Here is a 21,585-nt window from a genome sequence, read left to right on the forward strand (position 1 = left end):
GACATGAACATAATTGGCACCCTTAAAGAGTTAAGGGAAACCGCTGAACACTTGAAATCCGAGTTTGAGATGAAAGATCTTGGGAAAACTCGGTTTAGAACTTGAGCACCGTAGAGATGGTATCCTGATTCATCAATCAGCTTATACCCAAAAGATGCTTAGGCGTTTCAACACTGACAAGATTAAGCCTTCAAGCACCCCAATGGTCGTCCGTAGTCTTGATCCAAAGAAGGATCCATTTCGTCCAAAAGATGACGATGAAGAAGTGCTAGAGGCAGAAGTGCCCTACCTAAGTGCAATAGGCGCATTATTGTACTTAGCACAATGCACAAGACCGGATATCTCATTCGCTGTGAACTTGCTAGTTAGATATAGCTCTACGCCAACACGACGCCATTGGACTGGTGTTAAAGATATCTTTTGATACCTAAGTGGTACGATCGATATGGGCTTGTTCTATCCCTACAGAGAGAAGATGGATTCGGACCCATCAAGTGTCAGGGGCACCATACATGGTGGATTGCGTCCCCTCTCCCCATCCCAAAACGATATAAGTGTTTTGGAAGGTTTTGCTGATGCTGTGTATCTCTCTGACCCACACAAAGGTCGCTCCCAAACTGGCTATGTATTCACCATGGGAAAGACTGCGATATCTTAGAGGTCTACAAAGCAGACCTTAGTCGCTACCTCTTCGAATCATGCAGAGATTATTGCTCTTCACGAAGCAATTCGTGAATGTATATGGCTTCGATCCATAGTTACGCATGTTCGAAGCAATTGTGGTCTGAAGTCTACCACAGATGAGCCAACGAGCATTTATGAGGATAATGCTGCTTGCATTGAACAAATGAAGCAAGGCGACAACACCAAGCATATATCACCCAAATTCTTCTACAATCAGCAACAATAGAAGCTCCTCAAGATCAAAGTGAACCAGGTTCGATCTGAGGACAATGTGACAGACTTGTTTACTAAGTCATTGCCTAAATCCACGTTCGAGAAACATGTGGCAAGAATTGGCTTGCGGAAATTATCTGAACTCTCATGATCGTAGTCATCAGGGGGAGGCGCAGACATCAGGGATAGATGTCTACATGTTCACCTCGAAACGTGAAGGGTGTGTTGTGCTCTTTTTCCCCTTCGACCGAGGTTATTTTTGTCCCACTGGGTTTTTTGTTACTCGACAAGGTTTTTAACGAGGCAACGAGAGAAGCACCGCGTTTGGGCAACACAAGGGGGAGTGTTCAAGTAAAACCCTAATTTGTGTTTGGCCCAAACTCTAGGTTACTTGACCTAGTGGTAATAGGGTTTAATTAGAAGAATCTAGAGATTATCTTTCTTTGTATGATTTAGACTCTATGTATTGTAATACTCTATATAAAGAGACCCCTATTATCAATGAGAATACACAACAATTTTCTCTCAGTTTCTGATTCCCTAAAACATTATTTCTTTTTATATAATTTTTTCAAAAATCATTTACTATACCACTCAATTATTAAAAGTTACTTAAAATTAATATAAAGTCTAAGAATTTTATTACCTTTTCACACCACTTTGATTAACAAAATATCTTCTTTTAAATATAGATATAGATACATAGGGTTTCTAACTTATCCTTTTGAATTCAGACCAAAACAAAAACTTATCGTTTTGAATCAAACAAGAAGGGGAGCATCAAATCATATATATCATGAAGTTATGAAAAGGGTTGTAGTAATTTATACACAAAATATATTTTGAAGCATCCTTGTTAAATATAAAACGTTGGACATGTGCAACGACAGAAACCCATCACCCTATCAGAAAACAATGAATGAATTTCAGTGGCAAACGAGTAGGGTAGACTAAGCAATGGAAATCAATGAGCTGCCGTCTGCATGTGCATCATGTCCTCGTAAGAGACACGGTCTAAACACATATGATATATCAGGGAGGCATTTGGTCATTTTAGTATAAATTTGCACTTCATTTTTAACAACTATGATTCATGATAGTATAACTACGCATTACACATACACACACATATATGTATATACAATGACATATCATTGTAATACATAATCAATGACTAATATTAACACAATATTTTCTTTCTCTCTCCTAATTAAACTCATTAAGCTATTTTAAAAAGAAAATTCATAGGAAAGAACTTTATTTTGGAATAGATGAAAGAACTTAATGAAAAAATGGAGATAAAAAGATCTCCCTTGTGGTCTCATAACATCATCAATCAGTTCATCACCCAAGAAAACTCCATTCCTTCATGTTATTCTCTCAAATCTTCAAGTCCTTCACCGGTCATTGTTCATTCACCTTGAGATTTGAGAAGATAAAGAATTTGATTGGAATAAAATTGCTCGAAATAAAATCAATTGTTGCGGGCCAGTCACATTTGATTGGATGATCTAAATCCTTGGTAAACCAATAATTCTCTTAAAACAAGATTTTCTTTGGCTAATTTTAATCCAAATTTGATTAAAAAATTATATGTCATCGAGTTTGTCATTTATCAGGTATTGATCTTTGCTAGCTAGAAGAGAACTGATCAAGATGATCAACTCAGAAGGGACACACACACACTAATTGGATACAATTATCAAAATTAAAAGCTATACTTTTAGAAGAGCGTGGATCAAGTTATCAATAGTTCAATACTTCTTGACCACCATTAATTTAGCACCCATGTTTGTACAAAATTAGTTTCCTAAATGATATGTTTTGCCAAAATAGTTTGAAAACATGGAGATATCTTTGAAATCTATACGTATCTTATACTCCGTTGATAATTTCATAGTAAACGAAATACTAGTTGTTGGCTGTTGTAACTCATTGATTTTGGTGTTAAATGAAAATAATAACTAAAATGTGAAAAATAATGAAATGGATATTTGTCGTTCTTCACATAATCCATACCCCAATTGAAAATTCTTTTTTCTCTCTGTCTTCTCTTGGTAGGTATACCGTATACATTATCCGTTATATGTCCCACACATCATGAACAGACAAAATATTCACTTACAGTGCCCAATCACATGGAAAATCCAAAAAACAAGAAAAGCAGATGAATTTCATGATAAAGTAACAAGAACCTAGCTCGCTCTTTGGATTTTCAGATTTTCTTGTCCACCCGAAAAAAACACACATGAAAAATACCCGTCTTCATTTTATATAAAATAGTTCCAGAATCTCTTACCTCACCGATTCACAACTAAACCATAAACACCACTCTCCCTTTTCCTCACTCTCACCCCTTTAAAATCCCAAAACCTCGAACCCAAAAATGTCTGCTTTCATGATGAGCATCACTCCAGGCATACCTTCTTCTTCTTCTTCTTCTTCTTCTTCTTCATCACCATCACACACAGTGACTTCTTCACCACCGCCGACGTCACTTCCCGTCCGTACGATCCCGGGGGCGTACGGCCTTCCGTTGCTGGGCCCGATCTCCGACCGGCTGGACTACTTCTGGTTCCAGGGACCGGAGACGTTCTTCAAGAAAAGAACCGACAAGTACAAGAGTACGGTGTTCCGGACCAATGTCCCTCCGAGTTTCCCGCTGTTCTTGGGTGTTAACCCCAACGTTGTGGCCGTGCTGGACTGCAAGTCGTTCTCGCATCTCTTCGACATGGACCTCGTCGAGAAGAAGAACTGTCTGGTCGGAGACTTCATGCCCAGTGTTAAGTTCACCGGTGACCTCAGGACCTGTGCTTACCTTGATACTTCTGAACCTCAACACGCCCAGGTGCGTACATGGATTTCTACCTTAAACGTCTTATGTTAATTCATTTTTCACTTGAACAGTTTTGGGTACCTAGATTTGACTCATTTTCCGTAATCAACCCACAAGTAAATTTTCTGAACATCATGATACTAATAATGGATATGAGTCTTAATTAAATTGCTAATCTTTTTTGAACGGTTCTAAATTTATCGGAATTATTTGGAAAAGATTAGTGTGACACGGACGAGTGTGAACCTCGTTTGGTTGTCTTTATCATAGCTAGACTTGAGTTTGGGGAAGCCTCCACAATTTATGCAAGAATTAATATGAGTTTTAATTTAGAACTTCAATTAGATAGGGACCATTACAGTTGTTGATGGTGGTCCTGGCCTTGGCCAAGTCGAAAAATCCGAATATGTGATCAGAGGCTGGGTTGAATTTTCATGGTTAAGTTTTTCTGAAGGAGCAACTAAGTTATTAATCGAATGCCAAAGCTAAACTACCATCTTAGCCTTTTTTTCTTCACAGATCAAGAACTTTGCCATGGACATCTTGAAACAAAGCTCCAAGATATGGGTAACTGAGCTCACTGCCAACCTTTCCACATTTTGGGACACGATAGATGCAGATGTTGCCAAGGATGGAAAGGCTAGCTATTTGATCCCACTCCAGAAGTCCTTCTTCAAGTTCTTCACAAAATGCTTAGTTGGAGCTGACGCTTCGAACTCGCCCAAAATAGCCGAGTCTGGCTACGCTATGCTCGACCGCTGGCTCGCCCTCCAGCTCCTCCCCACTGTGAAGATCGGTGTGCTTCAACCTCTCGAGGAGATTTTCCTTCATTCCTTTGCATACCCATCTTTTCTTGTGAGTGGAGACTACAACACGCTTTACCAGTTTATAGAAGAATATGGTAAGTTGAAGTTCAAACACACAATCACTCATTCTCTTCAAGCTAGTGTTATTAGAAACTATTAGTACGTGCATTTATGATATATTGTTACGTCTATTAGGGATGTGTTCTACTAAGTAATCAGTAAGGTAGCTATAGTCGACTTGAAAAGTTTAGTTACATATCTCTGTGGTATGTTTTGCAGGTAAAGAAGTAGTAAACAGAGGTCAAACCGAGTTCGGACTCGGTAAAGAAGAAGTTATTCACAACCTTCTGTTTGTGCTTGGCTTCAACGCATTTGGTGGGTTCTCAGTGTTTCTTCCAAGTCTAGTAAACGCAATAGCCAGTGACACCACTGGTTTACAACAAAGACTAGTCAAAGAAGTCAGGGAAAATGCCGGTTCAACTCTGAGTTTTGAATCGGTGAAAGACTTGCAACTCGTTCAGTCTGTGGTGTATGAAACACTCCGGCTCAACCCCCCAGTTCCTCTCCAATTCGCCCGGGCAAGAAAGGACTTCCAACTCAGTTCGCATGACTCGGCCTTTGAGATCAAGAAGGGAGAGTTGCTTTGTGGTTTTCAAACACAGGTCATGAGGGACGGGAAGATCTTTGATGCTCCGGAGACTTTTAAACCGGACCGGTTCCTGGAAAACAAAGAGTTACAGAATTATTTGTACTGGTCCAACGGACCGCAAACTGGTTCACCCAGCGCCTCAAACAAACAGTGCCCGGGCAAGGACACAGTGACCCTCACTGCTTGTTTGTTCGTTGCTTATATATTTCAAAGATATGACTCAATCACCGGGACTTCTTCCTCTATTACAGCCGTTGAGAAGGCCAAGCAGGAAGCAGTATGATCACAGTCCGTTAAGTATAGGTGATTATGATATATATAAAGGTTCTGTTTGTGCTTGTAAATTCTTAAGAGTCTAATTAGGGGTTGTAGTCAATTAAAGAGGGTCAGAAACTTGAGGGAAAAGGCCAAGCTGGAGGTGCCAAGATTCCATAAATAAAAATGAACTTGTTATGGATTGTGGTTCATAATGTGGGGTGGATCATGGGTCCCCCACTCCGCTTATTTGACTCTGTTTGATACTTTGATATGATTTGACACTTCGATAATTACTGTCACTTGGCAACAGACATAATTTTGTTCATGAGCATTTGGCGTCCGCATCTTGTGCCTAATTTGAAGTGTTTTACAGTTCTAATGTGCCCAATTTTTCATATGTTTAAACAAAATGGGCCTAATGAATGAACATGGTTTATTGGACCTGGAGATTGCACAGAAGCTAGGCCCATATGGGTTACCTGAGAAATCTCTCTTTCCCCAATAACCTTCAGCTAAATGGAAATCTCCTAGGTGTTCCTTATAAGCACCCAAAAAAAACAAATTCAAAAGGAGCAACAAAAAATTGGTTCATGCACGGGGATAGACAGCCATCCATACTGACATTTAGTGAAGAATTTCTTCTTTCAGTCTTACAAGTGGAACATTCAACCACAATTGGGTTGAGAAATTGATGATCAAGGTTCTTGCCGACATTCTACTACAATTTGATAACAACTAAGTTTTCTATACTTGTAACTGTAAATGGTAACAAATAACTTGGTTTGGTAAATATAATCGATCAGATTCTTGCATATTATGCCCCACTTCTAAGGTGAAGAAGAAAAGCCTAGTAGAGTTTATCACTAAGCAACGGAGGAAGTACCATGTTGAAGAGGATCTGTTCAATAAATCAGCGGAGTGGTTTCTACGCAGTCTGGACATTTCCTTGAGTCTGAGCAGTAGACTTGGTCATTCCTTCTTTCCATCCCTTTTGACGAGCCCTAAGCTCCCACGTTGCTGTCATTTTCCTCTGAGCCTCTAATGTTGCTTCAGCTTTCTCCCTTGCTTCTTCACATGTTTCCATCCCTGAACTGCACTTGTCAGCTTCCTTTTGATACTGGGATGCAATCTTCTTAGCCTCCAGTAGAGTTATATCAGCTTTTTGCTGATTCTCCAAAGCTTGAGCTTCCCGAAGCTTCAATTCCTCAGTCAAAAGATCCACAAAGTTCTTTTCAGTATCCTCATTCACCTCTGGATCATGCTTTGCACAGTCTGCATATAAGGATTGAATAAAATCTTAAACCTTCATGTAGCCAACTTTTCATGGAAATGCCAGTTAAATAAACTAAACTTCCAAAACCAAACTTGGGAAAAGCAAGAACATTTTGTTACTTAACCTCCTATATGATAATAAGTCTTAAGTATGTGGATCTTGGTTCAACCAGAATAAGGAACAAACAAATGACGATGAAAGACAGAAACCCATCCTTCAAAGTACATCAAGAATTCAAAAAGAACTCAAATTGATGAAAAGAAGTGGGTGGCAAGTCATTTCCATCATCGATAGGATTAACAAAACGCCAGAATCCAGGATCGATGTAGTCTTAACTAGTTAACTCCAAAATATTATGATGAGGACAAACCACACACGATCTACACAATTAGCTGACATGATGTTCGAAACACACGAATCTATATACAACAGCAAAGTTTTCAATAACAAGATGTTCCCAAATTGTATGCTGGGTGGATGGGGGATCTAAAAGAGAAAGCTAACTTTTGCCACAGTCTCAATTCAGCTCAAATTCTAGTTTCCAGTAGGGCATTGAAACTGATAAAGAAAAAAAAAATGATGCAGCGAAAATTTGCCAAACTATTTCACTGCCCTAAGGAAGTAGCACTTGAGCGAAAACTAATGACCAACCACAAACACCATTACACACCAATCAATCTAAAACATGACAACATAGCTAATCTGGGATTAGGAAACTAACCTGCAAACGAAATGTTGCTGAGTCCTGCAGAAATAACAAACAAAGATCAGTACAGCTCCACCAAATTGCGAAACAAATAAACAACACAGAGTCCATTACCTAAAAAAGAGAAAGAGATCTAATCAGATCTAGTAAAATTGGATCGAGAAACTTACCAATGGGGATGGAGAGGAGCGGCTGAGAAGAGCAGTCGCAGGTGCAAGGAGGGCAGGAATAAGAATAAGAATAAGAAGAAGAAGAGCGGGAGACGGCGGCCAAGCCCTCCATGAAGTGCCAGTAGAGAGGTGGGCCGAGAATGTAGCCGGCTATGCAGAGGCCCACTATGACCAGCCCCGCCTTCAGCACCGCCGGACTCATCGCCATCTCTTCTTCTTGTTGCTAGTCTCGGCTGGTGTGAAATCGGGATCGGAAGTCGGGGAATTTCGGACACGGCGACGTCGATTCAGCCGTGGTTTAGTGGAAGAAGAAGAAGAAGAAGAAGAAGGTGAGAGATGGGTGAGTGTGTGCGTCTGTGAGGCTGTGACGGTGGTTTTAGAATTTAGAGTGCCAGTTGGTTAAAGATACACCACGTTGTCACGCGGCGTCTTCACTAACACTGTTCGAAATGATTGAATTAAATTTCATATGAAAAATTTGATCTCATAATAATATGTTGTGGTCGATTCTATTTCCTAATAGTTTTTTTGGAAAAGGAATAAAATTACAGATGAGAATCTCTCGGTTTTTGCAATAGCATCCGCAAGAAAATTTGCCTCATAAGCATACGAATGTTTAGCTCGCCAACTGTTTTATGTCTTGCACTATAGGTTTGATACGCCAAGGATAGTTCCAGCAATACACTAACCCAACAATGTTAGAGTTATAACTTGATACGTAGAATGAAAAAAAATTCATAGCAATATTAATGTTTTTGTTTTGATTAATTAGGTAATACTATCGAAGAAGTATCATCACCGATAATGAAACATGTGAATTTTATAATATAACATTGACTTTTTCATAGATAAATAACATTTGAATGTTATTAAAGACACACTATTATAGAACATAATAAAATGACTTCTACTGACGGCTCTCTAAGCAAATCATTATTATACTGCTTGCTGAATAGTAAAAAAGAATGACCTTTAAAACTAGAAAGAAAAAAAAAAAAAAAAAAAAGGAGGTGAATGAGTTCATGGAAAAGTACCTAAAAGGAATACACCTAACTATACCCATCAACATGACTAAGTGGATTTGTATCTTAGAAAGCTTTCTACAACAAACGAGGAAGGAAAATATTTGCAAAGTTAATCTTGATATGGCTATGGAGGTATCTAATTATCAAAATCTAACACAAAACATGACGAAAACATACACAATATCAATGATAATTTCTTTAAGAATTTTCTTATATTGTTGAACCAATCTTTTGTATAGGAATTCCATATTTATAAAAAAATCTACCACATACTTTTGATAAATTCCGTACAACATTTTACCAGCACAATGGACTTCTATTAAACATATCAATGGAGCCACATAAGAGCTAATATACCATTTTATCAAAGTAGTCTAAGGTGTCGGATTTTCTATCTATTTCATCTTATTTCTTCAAAATTTTCTATACTAAAAGTTGTTGGTAAAAATTAGTATCGAAAAAATCAGTAATGTTCACCCAATTAGTTACTGACGAACTAAAACTAAAATGTGCCCAATAACCATAAGATTTATATTCGATGATAGACAACAAAACAACTTAACTGACCGGTCGAAAATTTGTTTCCATTAAATAGGGAGTTGAACAGAAACTGGTGGGAACACTCCGAACCAGTGACTCTCACTGAACCGCCCCAATCCAAAACCCACACCCACACACAGAGATCGATCGACCACCAAGAGCCTCAAAATGGCCGTCGAAATCCCAACGGATGCGATAAAGCAGCTGCAGATCTTGCTTCGAAAACAAGCCAAGATGTCGTCGTACGACCCGGACGACACGCCGTTGGCAAATCTCCCTTCTCCGGAAGAAACCATATCGGAGCTGGATCCGTCGCCGCCGTACCTCCGGTGCAAGCATTGCAAGGGCCGACTTCTCAGAGGCGTAGCGTCGCTGAGTTGCGTCTTCTGTGGCGCAGAAACCTGCAAGGACCTGCCTCCTGATCCTATCAATTTCCGCAACACTTTAGGGTTCCGGTGGTTGCTCAAGTCCTTGGCTCTGGATGGATCGGTACGCTTCTCCTTCTTTTTGCTTGGTGATGAAATTGAATGTGATTTCAACTTTTAAGATTAAGCTATTGAAGATGAGATTATATGTTGTTGTTGGTTTTTGGATGATGACAAAGATTGAAGCTTTTGTAGGCATTAGCTTATCAACTTATATGAGATTATTGTTTCGAATACCTGTTGTTTTTGTTTGCTAGATCATTGTGTCAAGTTCATTGATGTAGAATATAGGCTTTGAAATTTTAGGGGTTTACTTGAATAGAGGAGACTTTGGTAAAGTTTGGAACTTTGGTGGTTTGCAGGAGATAGTGGACCTACCGACTAAAGCGAATGAATCCAGTAGAGGCCAGAATGCAGCGAAGGATGAGTTAACCGTGTCTGAGCTTTTAAATGTAGAAATAAGATGGACTTCTAAGTCAGAGAAATCCGGGGCTGGGCTTTCGGATGAGAAGGCTCCCACTCGGCCTAAAAGTTTTTTGGATTTGGCTGGAGTGAATCTGGACAACTTCTTTTCTGAAGGAGAGAAAGATGCTGCTTTGAATGCATCTGAAGAGCCGTTTGAGCCGAGCTCTCAGACTGCAACTACAGAGAGTAGTGCTTTCAAACGTAGTGAAAATCTTAGTTTGTTTGCATCAGAAGGGCCGTTTGAGCCGAACAAACCAATTGCCACTACAGAGAGTAGCGCTTTCAAAGGTAGTGAAAATCTTAGTATATTTGCGTTTGAGCCAAGCAAACAGATTGCCACTACAGAGAGTGGTGCGTTCCAAGGTAGTGAAAATCGTAGTTTCTTTGCATCTGAGAAGCCGTTTGAGTCGGGCAAACAGATTACCACCACAGAGAGTACTGCTTTTCAAGGTCATGAAAATCTTAGCTTGTTTGAGAATGTGCAGCCTTCTGCGACAGCTGTGCAGTCTACTCAAGGCGAGAGCGGTGATTCCATTTCCAGTTGGCCGGCAAGTTTTCAGTCCGCTGCTTCTGAAAATGTTCCTCAAGAATCAAAATCACTTGACCCCTTTGTGGGTTCTACAGTTGATCTTTCTGCCCATATAGACACGGTGTTTGGATCTGTTGGGGACTCGACTAATGTAAAATCAAACCATAGTACATCCACGAGTAATGACTGGTTTTCAGATGATTTATTGAGTATTTCCAACTCTGGGTTAGCTGGGCAGCCTCAACAGTTAGAATCACTTTCTACGGTGAAGGATGACAGAATAGCTGAAAATGCAAATAACTTATTATCTACTGGTGTTGATTGGGTTGAAGACACTCAATGGCAGACCACTAGCAAGGAGGCTCCTGATAATACGACTGCTGATGAGGATGATGATTCGTTTGGTGCTTGGAATGACTTTACTAGCTCGAGTAGTGCACAGAATCCATCTAGCTCTTCAAAACAAACTGTCGATCAGACAACAGCTCCTGACAAGAATTCAGTAACAAATCTGTTCAGCACAGCTAGCAATTCACAGGATGATGATTCGTTTGGTGCTTGGAATGATTTTACTAGCTTGAGTAGTGCACAGAATGGTTCTAGCTCTTCAAAACAAACTGTCGATCAGATGACACCTGCTGATGAGACTTCAGTAACAAATCTGTTCAGCACAGCTAGCAACTCACAGGACTTGGATTTTGGTAACTTTTCGCAGCCAGATCTCTCTGCTGGAGCAATTACCAGTTCACATGGTTCTACAGTAGTGAATATATCCCAGCCAGAGGCTTCTGTTTTAGACAGGTGCATGCATGTGGACTATTTATCTGGATCTTCCTATCCATTCTTCTTTGAACAACCTATCTTAACCATATTCTTTATGTGCATCTGTAGGATGGCTGATGCGGGCCCAAAAGATGAAGATGTTGCGAAGGATGGAGGAGATATTTTTAGTGCAAAAACAGTATCAAAGTCTGAAGATGTGGAGAAAATAATGTCACAGATGCATGATCTCTCTTTTATGCTTGAGGGCAATCTTTCATTACCTCCCAAGCGAGATGTACATTCACTTTCCCAAGATCACACATAATTTGTTTGAGTTTTTGTAATTTAAATCCATTTGTTCCAATTTTTGTATTTGTTTATATTCGTATGATTGAGAATGATGCCAACGGGTATGATTTGATTTCAAACTCCATTAAATTTGTTGCTGCTTGCATATATATCATTACATTAAGCACCCCACTAGGTGTTGCAGAACTCTTTCTTCCTTCCATGTTTTTTTGGTAATAGTGAAATTCCAGTAGAAGAGTTTCTATTAATTGGTGGGTTGCTTTATGTATTTCGTGCAGAGTAATTACTTTCTCAAAAGACAAAAATTATATGCATTAATAAATTCCAATAGAAAATATAAGACAACTGCAAACACACTTGTTAATTTAATAATGCTTGTGAATTTACAACTTCATTCAATCCTTTCAACTTAGATTGATCGAGAAATTTGGGTTGAACTAGGCCATCCAATTACAACTAATCACTGGCTAGGTTAGATCTTAACAACCTTTCAAGTTGAGTGCCGCAACTTCATCTCGCTCTCAGCCAACATGTCAATCAGATCGTCTTGCTGCATGTTCAATTTCTTAATTTCTTCATTTGCCTTTTCCAGCTCATTGGATTTATCCCGCAACTCTTCCTTCAGTAAGTTGTTTTCTTCTTTGTTTCGTCGTGCTCTCTCGTCTTGCTGCATGTTCAACTTCTTAATTTCTTCCTTTGCCTTTTGCAGCTGTATACGCAATTCTCGAATGGTATTGGATGCATTCCGCAACTCTTCCTTCAAGTTGTTTTCCTCATTGTCTCCTCGTGCTTTCTCATCAGCGAGAATCAGTTCCTCATTTTCTCTTCGTGACTTGCATCTTTCAGTCTGCACATCAGCAGCTACATTCCCTTGGTTCTCCTTCCTTGGTTGCTCCACAACGCTTAATCCTAACACAATTTCTTGGCGACGGGTTGATGACTTTGTTGTTGTTTGCACTTTATTTTTCTTGTGCATATCCGCATTCGCATTGGGAGATTTGTCTGAAGAAACTTTCTGACTTTTGTGTGGGGGGGATTTGGCTTCATTTGTATTCAAATCTGGAAGTGATCTCTTGCGTGAAGAGGACTTGTCTAGATTTGAATCTAAAACTGGTCTCTTTCGTGAAGAGGTCTCGTCTCGATTTGAATCTAAAACTGGTCTCTTGCTTGAAGGGGACTCATCTGGATTTGAATCTAAAACCGGTGTCTTGCGTGAAGAGGACTTGTCTGGATTTGAATCTAAAACTGGTCTTTGGCTACCTGACTTAGCAGCTTCCCTCTCTTCATAAATAGCCCTGACATTGCGGCGTGGAGCATAGCCAATTTTGTGACAATTGGTAGACCAGTATGCCTTTTGCGTTTCTACCAACTTTTGCTTGAGTCTGTCAAGAAGTAAGGTATGCTCAAACCCCTGCTTATCATGAGCTGGGTTGATATAATCAGCTTCTATAACACCTATAACACCGCGGCCATCGCTTCCTGCAGCATTCCACACCCTCCAAAATGGCGTGATCAGCCTATTCCTGTGATATACATTGAACCCTTGAACATCAAGATGGTTTTTTGCGTCTTTCACAAACCCAAGAGTGACCTCAGCAACCATATTTGTATCCTTCTTTTCCTTCTTGGTTTTCTTCGCTATATATGTCTCCTCCTTTTCGATAGGCTTAGGCCTATACGTAATCTGCTCGGACCACATCAAATCATTCAAAATGTTGTGATGCTCAACATCCTTGCCGCGAAGAATGATTCGAAAGTTAGTGGGAAGCCGCAAGTAGAGAATTGCTGCATAACTCCTCAACGAGTGGCGGTAGGTCAAAAAATGACGAGAGTTTGGATACTGTTCAGCCATTTGTATGTTCTTCTCATCCCGGTTCACGCCTCGCATTTGAATATCATGAGCTTCAGTGTCCAAGTCAAGCTCCAAGTTTCCTTCATCGTCCTCCCAAAGGTTGTATATGATTATTCGGGTGCCGTGCTGCTTCATCATATAAAATTGATGATCCAAGTCTCGTTCACTCTCAAACGGCGACCACTCAAGTATTGTCTCCAAACTTTTGTCCCAGTTTTCGCTCGAGGATCGGAACATCTTGCCCCAAGTTTCATTCCTTCGTCTTCTCTCGTAGTCCAGTATGGGAACTACAATATCCTCCTTTGCCGTGCTCCTCAAGAAAGTGTAAGACAACAACCCTATGCTCTGAGTTCTGTCACTACGAGAGAAGACGATGACGTCAGCCCCTAGCCTCATGGTACTTGTTTTGAAACCGTTTCCGTACTGTCCAATGGTGTCTGCCATCTTGCTTTTCTCTGAATACCCCAATGACATGCACTTCCTCATCTTCTCCGGGTCCATCCCACCGCCATTGTCTTCAACCAGGAGCATTTTGCTTCCGTCTTTCTTGTTGTCAAGCACGTCTACATTGACATAGGTAGCACCGCTGTGCACCTCGTCCAGTGCATTGTCTAAAAGCTCCGCGAAAGCTCCAAGAGCCCACTTGTGACTCGTTGCATTGGAGTGCAGAAACTTGGGGTGCATCCTGGCGTGATCGAATCCACTAGTGGAAGAAGAATCCATTTGTCTGCGGGTGTTGCGAGGAGCTCCTTCGTATTCCCCAGCCTTCCAAAACTGCTTGGTGCAGCTTTGGCGACCATAGGCACGAGGGTTGTTGTTACTTTTCCCCATGGCTGATGCTGGCATTGCAAATTCTAGACAAGAGAATTGTGGTTTGCTTTCCTTTGAGCGTTCAGGGAGAATGAGAAGGCAATTAGGAGAGTTTGTGTAGTGCGACTACGAGAGGCCCTATTTATAGTGTCATTCCCCCTAGGGTATATGGAAAGTTTTCATCCTCTTTGGTTTAGGAATCCTTTCTCGTTTATGAATTCCAAATTGAATAGGAAATGGAATCCGCGAAGTTTGTCAAGAAATGAATTTCTATAATACATACGGAATTATATCCCTTCCCTATTCCTTTTAGGAAAAAGAAGCGAAAAAAGACAGTAGCCACATTAGTTTTTATTTTTTAATATTTTTTTTTATCTAATAATTACACTTCCGTAATTTACTTTAGGTTAATTTTTCTCAACTCACCCCCTACCCATCCACCCCACCCCATCTATTTTATGATGCTAGTGAAATTGGAAATATCATTGTGACCTCTACAGTGTTGGTTAACCAACAAATTATAGCTCACTAGCTCTTCTGCACTCTATAAATACATATAGTATTGCCTTGCAGGAAGTGTCATATACTCATTACTCGATTCCCTCTTCTTTTCAGATGTACTTTTCTAACGATTGCGGGGTGTTTTCATCACCAGACTTGGCTAGAATCCTGTCTCCCTAGAAATCAAGGACATATAGGGTACAATTCTATAGAACGGATCCCTTTAACCTGTTATAGTATTTATGTGATAATTCACAATATATATGCCTCTAATACACGCTTTTAACAAAATTTGAAAATTGAAAATACTTTGTCATTAAAGCAATACGGTGGACTCAAATTCAGTTCAAGACTAATATCGGAACAACATGAAACTTAGTTAACATCACAAACAGAACAGACCAGCCTACACTGTAGTTTAGAACTACTAGGTCTTTTACATCTCTTGAACAACAAAGGTTTGTACTAATACAACATTAAAGACAGACTTACAACGAGAAGAAAAGTACATGAAGTACTACAACAAGCTTGCTTCATTCTGTGTGCATATTGGTAACAAGATATGGTTGCACGCTAGCCATCGATCAAGTACCCAACTAGCTCCCCAGTGGGTGATACATGAACCTGGTGCCCATTTGAAACATTTTTCAAGAGCTGTTGCAGACCCCGCATGGCGTCTCGGTCACCCTGAAAATTAAGTGGAATAGTTTCAGTAAGAAATTTTTTTATAAGAAACACACACACAAAGCAATTGTAACTAGCTAGCTTGAGGCCTTTTAATTGGCCCCGGTAGTTTAGACCATTTCTCCACTTTGGTTCCTGTATTTTCAATTTAATTACTTACAGAGAGGAGGTTAATAGCATTGGGATGTGTTAAGCTCTTAGGAATACAGCATCTTAAACCTTCACTGTCCCTGCACAGACTTGAGACACAAATATATTAACAGGTGAGGAGCTTGGCATGCTGACTAAATCGGGGCTGGCAAATGAATATTAACTATTGAGAATAATCTCATTAGTCATTGCATACCTTGGACCTTTCGACAGTATAAGAAAGCACTTTATGATAAGTTTAAGCAGGCGGGCAGAAGGTTCTTCAAGAAGCTTATCAGTCATCTCTCCAAGAACATGAGTTACTACATAAAACCGATCCCCGAAATTGCAGCAGTAGTTGAGTCCCTCATCAGTTGTCAGAATTCTTTCAACTATAAATGTAGCCACCTGCAGAACATGTGCGGGCACATTCAAAGGAACATAAATATTCTCAAACCTCTGTGAATCAAACACATTAAATTTAAAACATTAAGGGATGAAAGTTAATTTGCAAATGGTGACTAGAAAAAGTTAATTTCAAAGCTTGTTACTTACAGTTCTTGACAATACACCGCCAACTTCCATGCAGCGGATGCAGTGGCAAAATACCTGGCTTTCTAGGAGGAAGTGTATAATTTCTGGATCTACTTCATCTCTATTTGGTGGGTGACCCTGACCAAGGGTAAAAGTGGATCCAAATGTTGATTTCATAACTTAATAATGAAAATTAAACAAAATTATACAAATGAATATACCTTCACTAGGGCCCCAAGAGCACCTAAGCTGGATAGTCTGAGATATTCATGAGGCTTGTCCTTGTTCTCAGTGCCAATGAAAGGGTAGAGATACAATGGCATGCTAGCTGCGCATAAGATGAAATTCAATTACATTATGCATCACATAAAAATAAAAGATAGGTACTTCAAAGGTAAATAATTACATTTTCCAGATTATCTTTGATACTACAAGTTCACCCAATTCAATTTGGAATTAGTATTTTATAAATTGAATATTTTCAGCAGTTTATGGAATCACTAGACTTGAGTGGGAAAGAAATTACCTCTGATAAATGGCTTTCTTGTCTCTAGATGAGAAGCTATACACTGTTAAGAAAAAAAAGAATAGAAATAAATATTCTGCATACATATACAAATCAAAGACATGAAGATCATTATAAGGATCAACAATACACATCAAGATCATCAAGCAATTATAACGATGAGATTGACATGAGGCCAGCATAAAGAGAAAACAAAAATAACAAAAGGAAAATAAACCTGAAACAGAGTTATGGTATTGCAAACTCGGTTTGATACTTCCTGAGTAAGATTTGGGGTTGACATCAGGTGGTATACACCAGTTATTTCCTGACATAAACCAAATAATTAAACCAATCATTCATATGATGGATATCAACATATCTAGGCAACAAACCAAAGAGTCAAAACTAAACACTGCATATAGAGTACAAATAAAATTGTAAACTTGTTTCTAGGTCAATATTATTGTAAGTAAATATGAATGAAAATATAACAAATTGAAAAGAAAAAAAAAATACGAAGACAAGTGAAGTACCATACCCTTAGGAGCATAAACATGAGACCACTGGTATGCCACAGTAATAGAGCCACGTCAGGAACCTCCTTCAGCTGAATTCGAGAAAAAGAGAAGATAAAATATAGAATAAAATAAAATAAAAATTCAATTATAACAGCAATTCCGGGTATATATAAATCCCAGAACATAAATTGGTACACAATATATAAAGATGAAACTGAGCTTTACACATAAAAACACCCAGAATTATCTGACAATTAAATTCTAAACAACATGAGCAAAAAAAAAAAATATTTAAGCATCCCATATCACTTAGGAAAGTAAGAGGCTAATTCTCACTTTAATGTTCTAAAACCTTGCTATGAAAACAGAAAAGAAAATCATTGGTTTTATATAAATAAGAAATAAGAATTCCCAGTGAAACTGCACCATCAAAACTGAGACTCTAAAACCTTGCTATGAAAAAGAAAGAGAGAAGAAAAGATAAAAAATCTTTGGTTTCATATAAATAAGAATTACAAGTTTTCACTGAAAAAAGAAAAAAAGAACTACAAGTGAAACTGCACCATCAAAATTGCTATTTGCACCACACCAACGTACGTGGTGTTAGATAAATGAATTATTCAAGGTAAAACCTTGCCTTAGAGAGACCTTGCAGAGCCTGTTCACGGGTACGACGATCGTTAAGCTCCTCAATCAACTGCTCTACCTCCCTTCTGGCCTGGTCGGCGTAAATGGATCGGGCAAACTCCGACCCAGGCATGGTTGGAAACGCCCTGCCTCCTCCTCCTGGTGGTGGTGATGGTTGATCGCCCAACAATGATTCTGGAAGGTTAGCAATTGAGGCAGTGATATTGCTGCCTCTCCTCGGATCTCTCTCCATTGGCATTTTTGGACTCAGCAGTACTCTAGAGGAGAGTGAGAGTGAGAGTGAGAGGAATTTGTGTATGGAGGCGTTAGACTCATTGCACTTTATAACATGGCAAATGTGGCGTGAGTGGGTGTTATTTTTTCTTTCCCTTTTGTTTCCTTTTTCAAATTACAAATTAGGTTTTCTTTTTTGAAACGCGGCCTTCATGCAAAAAATTTTCGTCGACAACTGGCCTCTTTCGTTGAATTGTCTGAGACAGTGTATGAGATCTCTTGTTTAAGTATATTTTTTTCTTATTTTAATTTATCTTATCGAAAACGCGGCGTTCATGCAAAACCCTATACAGTGCATTCCCCATGCTTTGTGAGGTTGTTCGTGGTGATGAATGGGACAAATTGATAGTATTTGTTTCTCTGAATTCTGTTTACTTTCTTAAAACGCGGCGATCATGCAAATACTTTTTGTCTGCACTTCACCTGCTGCATATCAGGGTATCCGAGGTGATGTATATGTCTATTAGTTTTTAATTTTGTTTACTTTTTTAAAACGCGACTATCATGCACAATACTTGGCATGCTACATGGCACTCTCTGAGGCAATGGACGAGACCAATTTTAATAGGTTTATCATTTACAACTGGTCTCTCTTGTTGAATTGCCCGAGACAATGTATGAGATCTCTTGTTTAGTATATTTTTTCCTAATTTTAATTTACCTTTTTGAAAACGCAGTGTTCATGCAAAACCCATACAGTGCTGTACATACCAGTAGATACTTAACTGCCACAAGGTTTGGTACTACCACCAAGACCCTGCAGGACCACCTACATGCCAGACGATGGGTCGTAGCTGGCACCCACGTGGACGGCGTTCACAATGATCGGCACCTGGGGCAATACGGGTCTTTACTCTGCCCAGTACGGCAGTACGGCTAGCCAAAGTACACACTAGAAGCCTGTGTTAGCCTACAACATGCGGACTTGTGTCCCACATTGAAGAGGTGGGAAACCTCTTTCCCATGCTCGAGTACATAAGCCAAACTCAACCACCTTCATGAAGGTAATAACTTATTTCCCTTACTATTACTGTCAAAAATTAAGTAGAATCTCATTCAAGCATCGAAGAGGCATAAACCATCCGGTACGGTTTATACCTCTAATGTTGTGTCTTTTGATACAGGGCTTTAGAGCTATCTTGATACTTGCTGGCGGTATAGCATTCTGTGTGATGTACCTGGAGAAATCCACCAGAAACAAGTGCATTCCCCATGCTCTGTCAGGCTATTTGTGGTGATGAATGGGACAAATTAATTGATAGGTATTTGTTTCTATGAATTATGTTACTTTCTTAAAACGCCACAATCATGCAAATACTTATTATTTGTACTTCACATGTTGCATATCAGGGTATCCGAGGTGATGTATATTTCTATTAGTATTTTTAAAATGCGACAATCATGCAAATACGTATTGTGTGCACTTGGCATGCTATGTGGCACTCTCTGAGGCAATGGGTGACCCCCTCCCCCGTCGTCGTTGTCCTCCTCCTCCTCCTCCCAATTTGGTTTACCTCTCTAAAATGTGGCGTACGTCCATGCAAAAATTATTTCGTGCACCCATACAATTTATGAAAAAATTGTTACACTTTTTTTTTTTATCATTTTACTATTATTTATTATTATTATTTTCATCTACTTTAGCTAATTAAACTCATTTATGCTTGCTCAGTACCATTTGGTTTAGTGACATAAATCTCCTATTTCTAAGTTTGAGTCGTGAGTTGGACTCACGAAAGACATAAAGTTGTTGATCTGACCAAAAAAAAAATTTCGTTTATGCTTGTGGCATTGCTACATCAGACCTTCTAAGATCCAACTGTTAAGTTCTTCTTAAAAAAAAAAAAATTATAATTTTAATATACCAATTTTAAAACTTGTTGCTCGGTCATAGTTTTTGACTTTAATTTTTGTTTTTTTTTAAATAATTTTTGAGTTAGTGTACATGTAAATACCACAAATGATTAAACAAACCTACAAGATAGTCCCAAAAGTCCCAAGTCTAAATTTTTCATCTAAAACCATAAGACATACGACGGTACATAATGCGACAATCTTTCGTACGAGTCAATTCCTTTTTAGCACTACATATATATCATTAACTCCTTGAAAAAACATGGTCAATACATTAAATTTCCTTCCTATTCTGATTTTATTTTATTTTATTTTTAATTTTTTTTCCTTTTGAAGGAGAAAGACATATATCATAGAAGGACAGAAGTGTTAAGAGTATATGTCAAAATCAACAGAGATGGTCAAAGGTCAAAGTGATAATTAATGTCAAGTTAGTATATATAGGAATTCTATCCTTTACTGTAGGTAAAAAAAGTCATCTTTGTAAAGATTTACGAAGAGAAAAACCATTTTCAGATTCCTCTGTTCGCTCTCATTGTTCTTCATCTTCTCCATCTTCAATTGAGGCTTCATTCTTAGTTTTCCTTCAGATTTTTACAGAGTTTCTATATTCATCATGAATTTTAACAAGAAGGTCATTGGATTTCCTTCCTATTATGATCTTATTAAATTAAATTTTTTTTCTTTTGAAGGAGAAGGAGAAGGACAGATGATATCATAAAAGGACATAAGGACATTAGATTTCCTTCCTATTATGATTTTATTTAATTCTTAATTTGTTTCCTTTTGAAGGAGAAGGACAGATAGTCAGACATCATAGAAGGACAGAAGGACATTGGATTTCCTTCCTATTATGATTTTATTTAATTTTTAATTTTTTCCTTTTGAAGCAGAAGAACAGATATCATAGAAGGATAGAAGGACATTGGATTTCCTTCCTATTATGATGATTTTATTAAATTTTTAACTTTTTCCTTTTGAAGGAGAAGGGCAGATATCATAGAAGTTGTCCTACACCTGAAACTTATTGGCATGCCTCGCTCAGATCTTCCACAGCACAGTCGAGATCGAGGTTGTGTGAAGTATGTATCTTCTCTGAAAATTAAGTTCCAAGGATCGAGTGCTGTCTGATAAACTCCATGAATTTCTAAAAGCGCGATTTCTTTCAGCGCCTCACCTTTCAAGCTTTCTAATTAAATAAAAAGTCATCAATTTAGATGACAACCATTGATGAATTGAAGGATACGGAATTTCTTTAATCGACTTATTTCTCTTTCTTTTGATGAACGTTTAGATATATTCATCATTTTCATTTCAATCCTTTTTATTTAGGTCAGCGGCCGCTAGCCCCATACTAAAGCAAAACTAGGTACAGTGTGGTTTGTCCACTGCTTTACCAAAAATAAAGACTATTCAACCTTAACTGGAAGTTTACACAAACAAGGGATTCTCCCTTATCCTTTAGGGATTACTAAAAACAATCAAACCTAAAGTATGACTCAAATCGTAGATTAAAACTTAAGCAATATGTAACAAGCTAGAAAGTGTTAAGCGGCCGAATCAAGATCCTTGTTCTAAGTTTGATGGTATGAGAATGTTACTTGATTATATATTGCATGACTCT

The 21,585-nt window shown here is 38.7% G+C and overlaps 5 protein-coding genes across 5 annotated transcripts; 2 read left to right on the forward strand and 3 right to left on the reverse strand.

Annotated features, from left to right (window-relative positions):
• The first annotated feature begins 3,095 nt into the window (after positions 1 to 3,095).
• Positions 3,096 to 5,771, forward strand: LOC133726000 (fatty acid hydroperoxide lyase, chloroplastic). Its single transcript, XM_062153438.1, has 3 exons — positions 3,096 to 3,745; positions 4,253 to 4,634; positions 4,819 to 5,771. The coding sequence occupies exons 1-3, from the start codon at positions 3,284 to 3,286 to the stop codon at positions 5,469 to 5,471; spliced, it is 1,497 nt and encodes a 498-aa protein (XP_062009422.1). The 5' UTR covers positions 3,096 to 3,283; the 3' UTR covers positions 5,472 to 5,771.
• A 276-nt stretch (positions 5,772 to 6,047) lies between these two features.
• Positions 6,048 to 7,975, reverse strand: LOC133726001 (uncharacterized). The gene is made up of 3 exons (XM_062153439.1): positions 7,596 to 7,975; positions 7,441 to 7,464; positions 6,048 to 6,718 (listed from the first exon to the last, which is right to left on the reverse strand). The coding sequence occupies exons 1-3, from the start codon at positions 7,801 to 7,803 to the stop codon at positions 6,372 to 6,374; spliced, it is 579 nt and encodes a 192-aa protein (XP_062009423.1). The 5' UTR covers positions 7,804 to 7,975; the 3' UTR covers positions 6,048 to 6,371.
• Positions 7,976 to 9,186: 1,211 nt separating this feature from the next.
• On the forward strand, positions 9,187 to 11,819 carry LOC133726002 (uncharacterized). Its single transcript, XM_062153441.1, has 3 exons — positions 9,187 to 9,649; positions 9,948 to 11,380; positions 11,471 to 11,819. Exons 1-3 carry the CDS (start codon positions 9,329 to 9,331, stop codon positions 11,664 to 11,666), a joined length of 1,950 nt encoding a protein of 649 aa, XP_062009425.1. The 5' UTR covers positions 9,187 to 9,328; the 3' UTR covers positions 11,667 to 11,819.
• Positions 11,820 to 12,553: 734 nt separating this feature from the next.
• Positions 12,554 to 14,428, reverse strand: LOC133732525 (protein MICRORCHIDIA 7-like). Its single transcript, XM_062160099.1, has 2 exons — positions 12,609 to 14,428; positions 12,554 to 12,559 (listed from the first exon to the last, which is right to left on the reverse strand). Exons 1-2 carry the CDS (start codon positions 14,346 to 14,348, stop codon positions 12,554 to 12,556), a joined length of 1,746 nt encoding a protein of 581 aa, XP_062016083.1. The 5' UTR covers positions 14,349 to 14,428.
• Positions 14,429 to 15,386: 958 nt separating this feature from the next.
• On the reverse strand, positions 15,387 to 18,072 carry LOC133732536 (uncharacterized). The gene is made up of 9 exons (XM_062160111.1): positions 17,824 to 18,072; positions 17,207 to 17,275; positions 16,904 to 16,993; positions 16,687 to 16,729; positions 16,382 to 16,488; positions 16,236 to 16,298; positions 15,844 to 16,085; positions 15,658 to 15,727; positions 15,387 to 15,500 (listed from the first exon to the last, which is right to left on the reverse strand). The coding sequence occupies exons 1-9, from the start codon at positions 18,070 to 18,072 to the stop codon at positions 15,387 to 15,389; spliced, it is 1,047 nt and encodes a 348-aa protein (XP_062016095.1).
• Positions 18,073 to 21,585: the final 3,513 nt, after the last annotated feature.

This window comes from Rosa rugosa, chromosome 1 (assembly GCF_958449725.1).
Source record: "Rosa rugosa chromosome 1, drRosRugo1.1, whole genome shotgun sequence".
Classification (NCBI taxonomy): Eukaryota; Viridiplantae; Streptophyta; class Magnoliopsida; order Rosales; family Rosaceae; genus Rosa; species Rosa rugosa.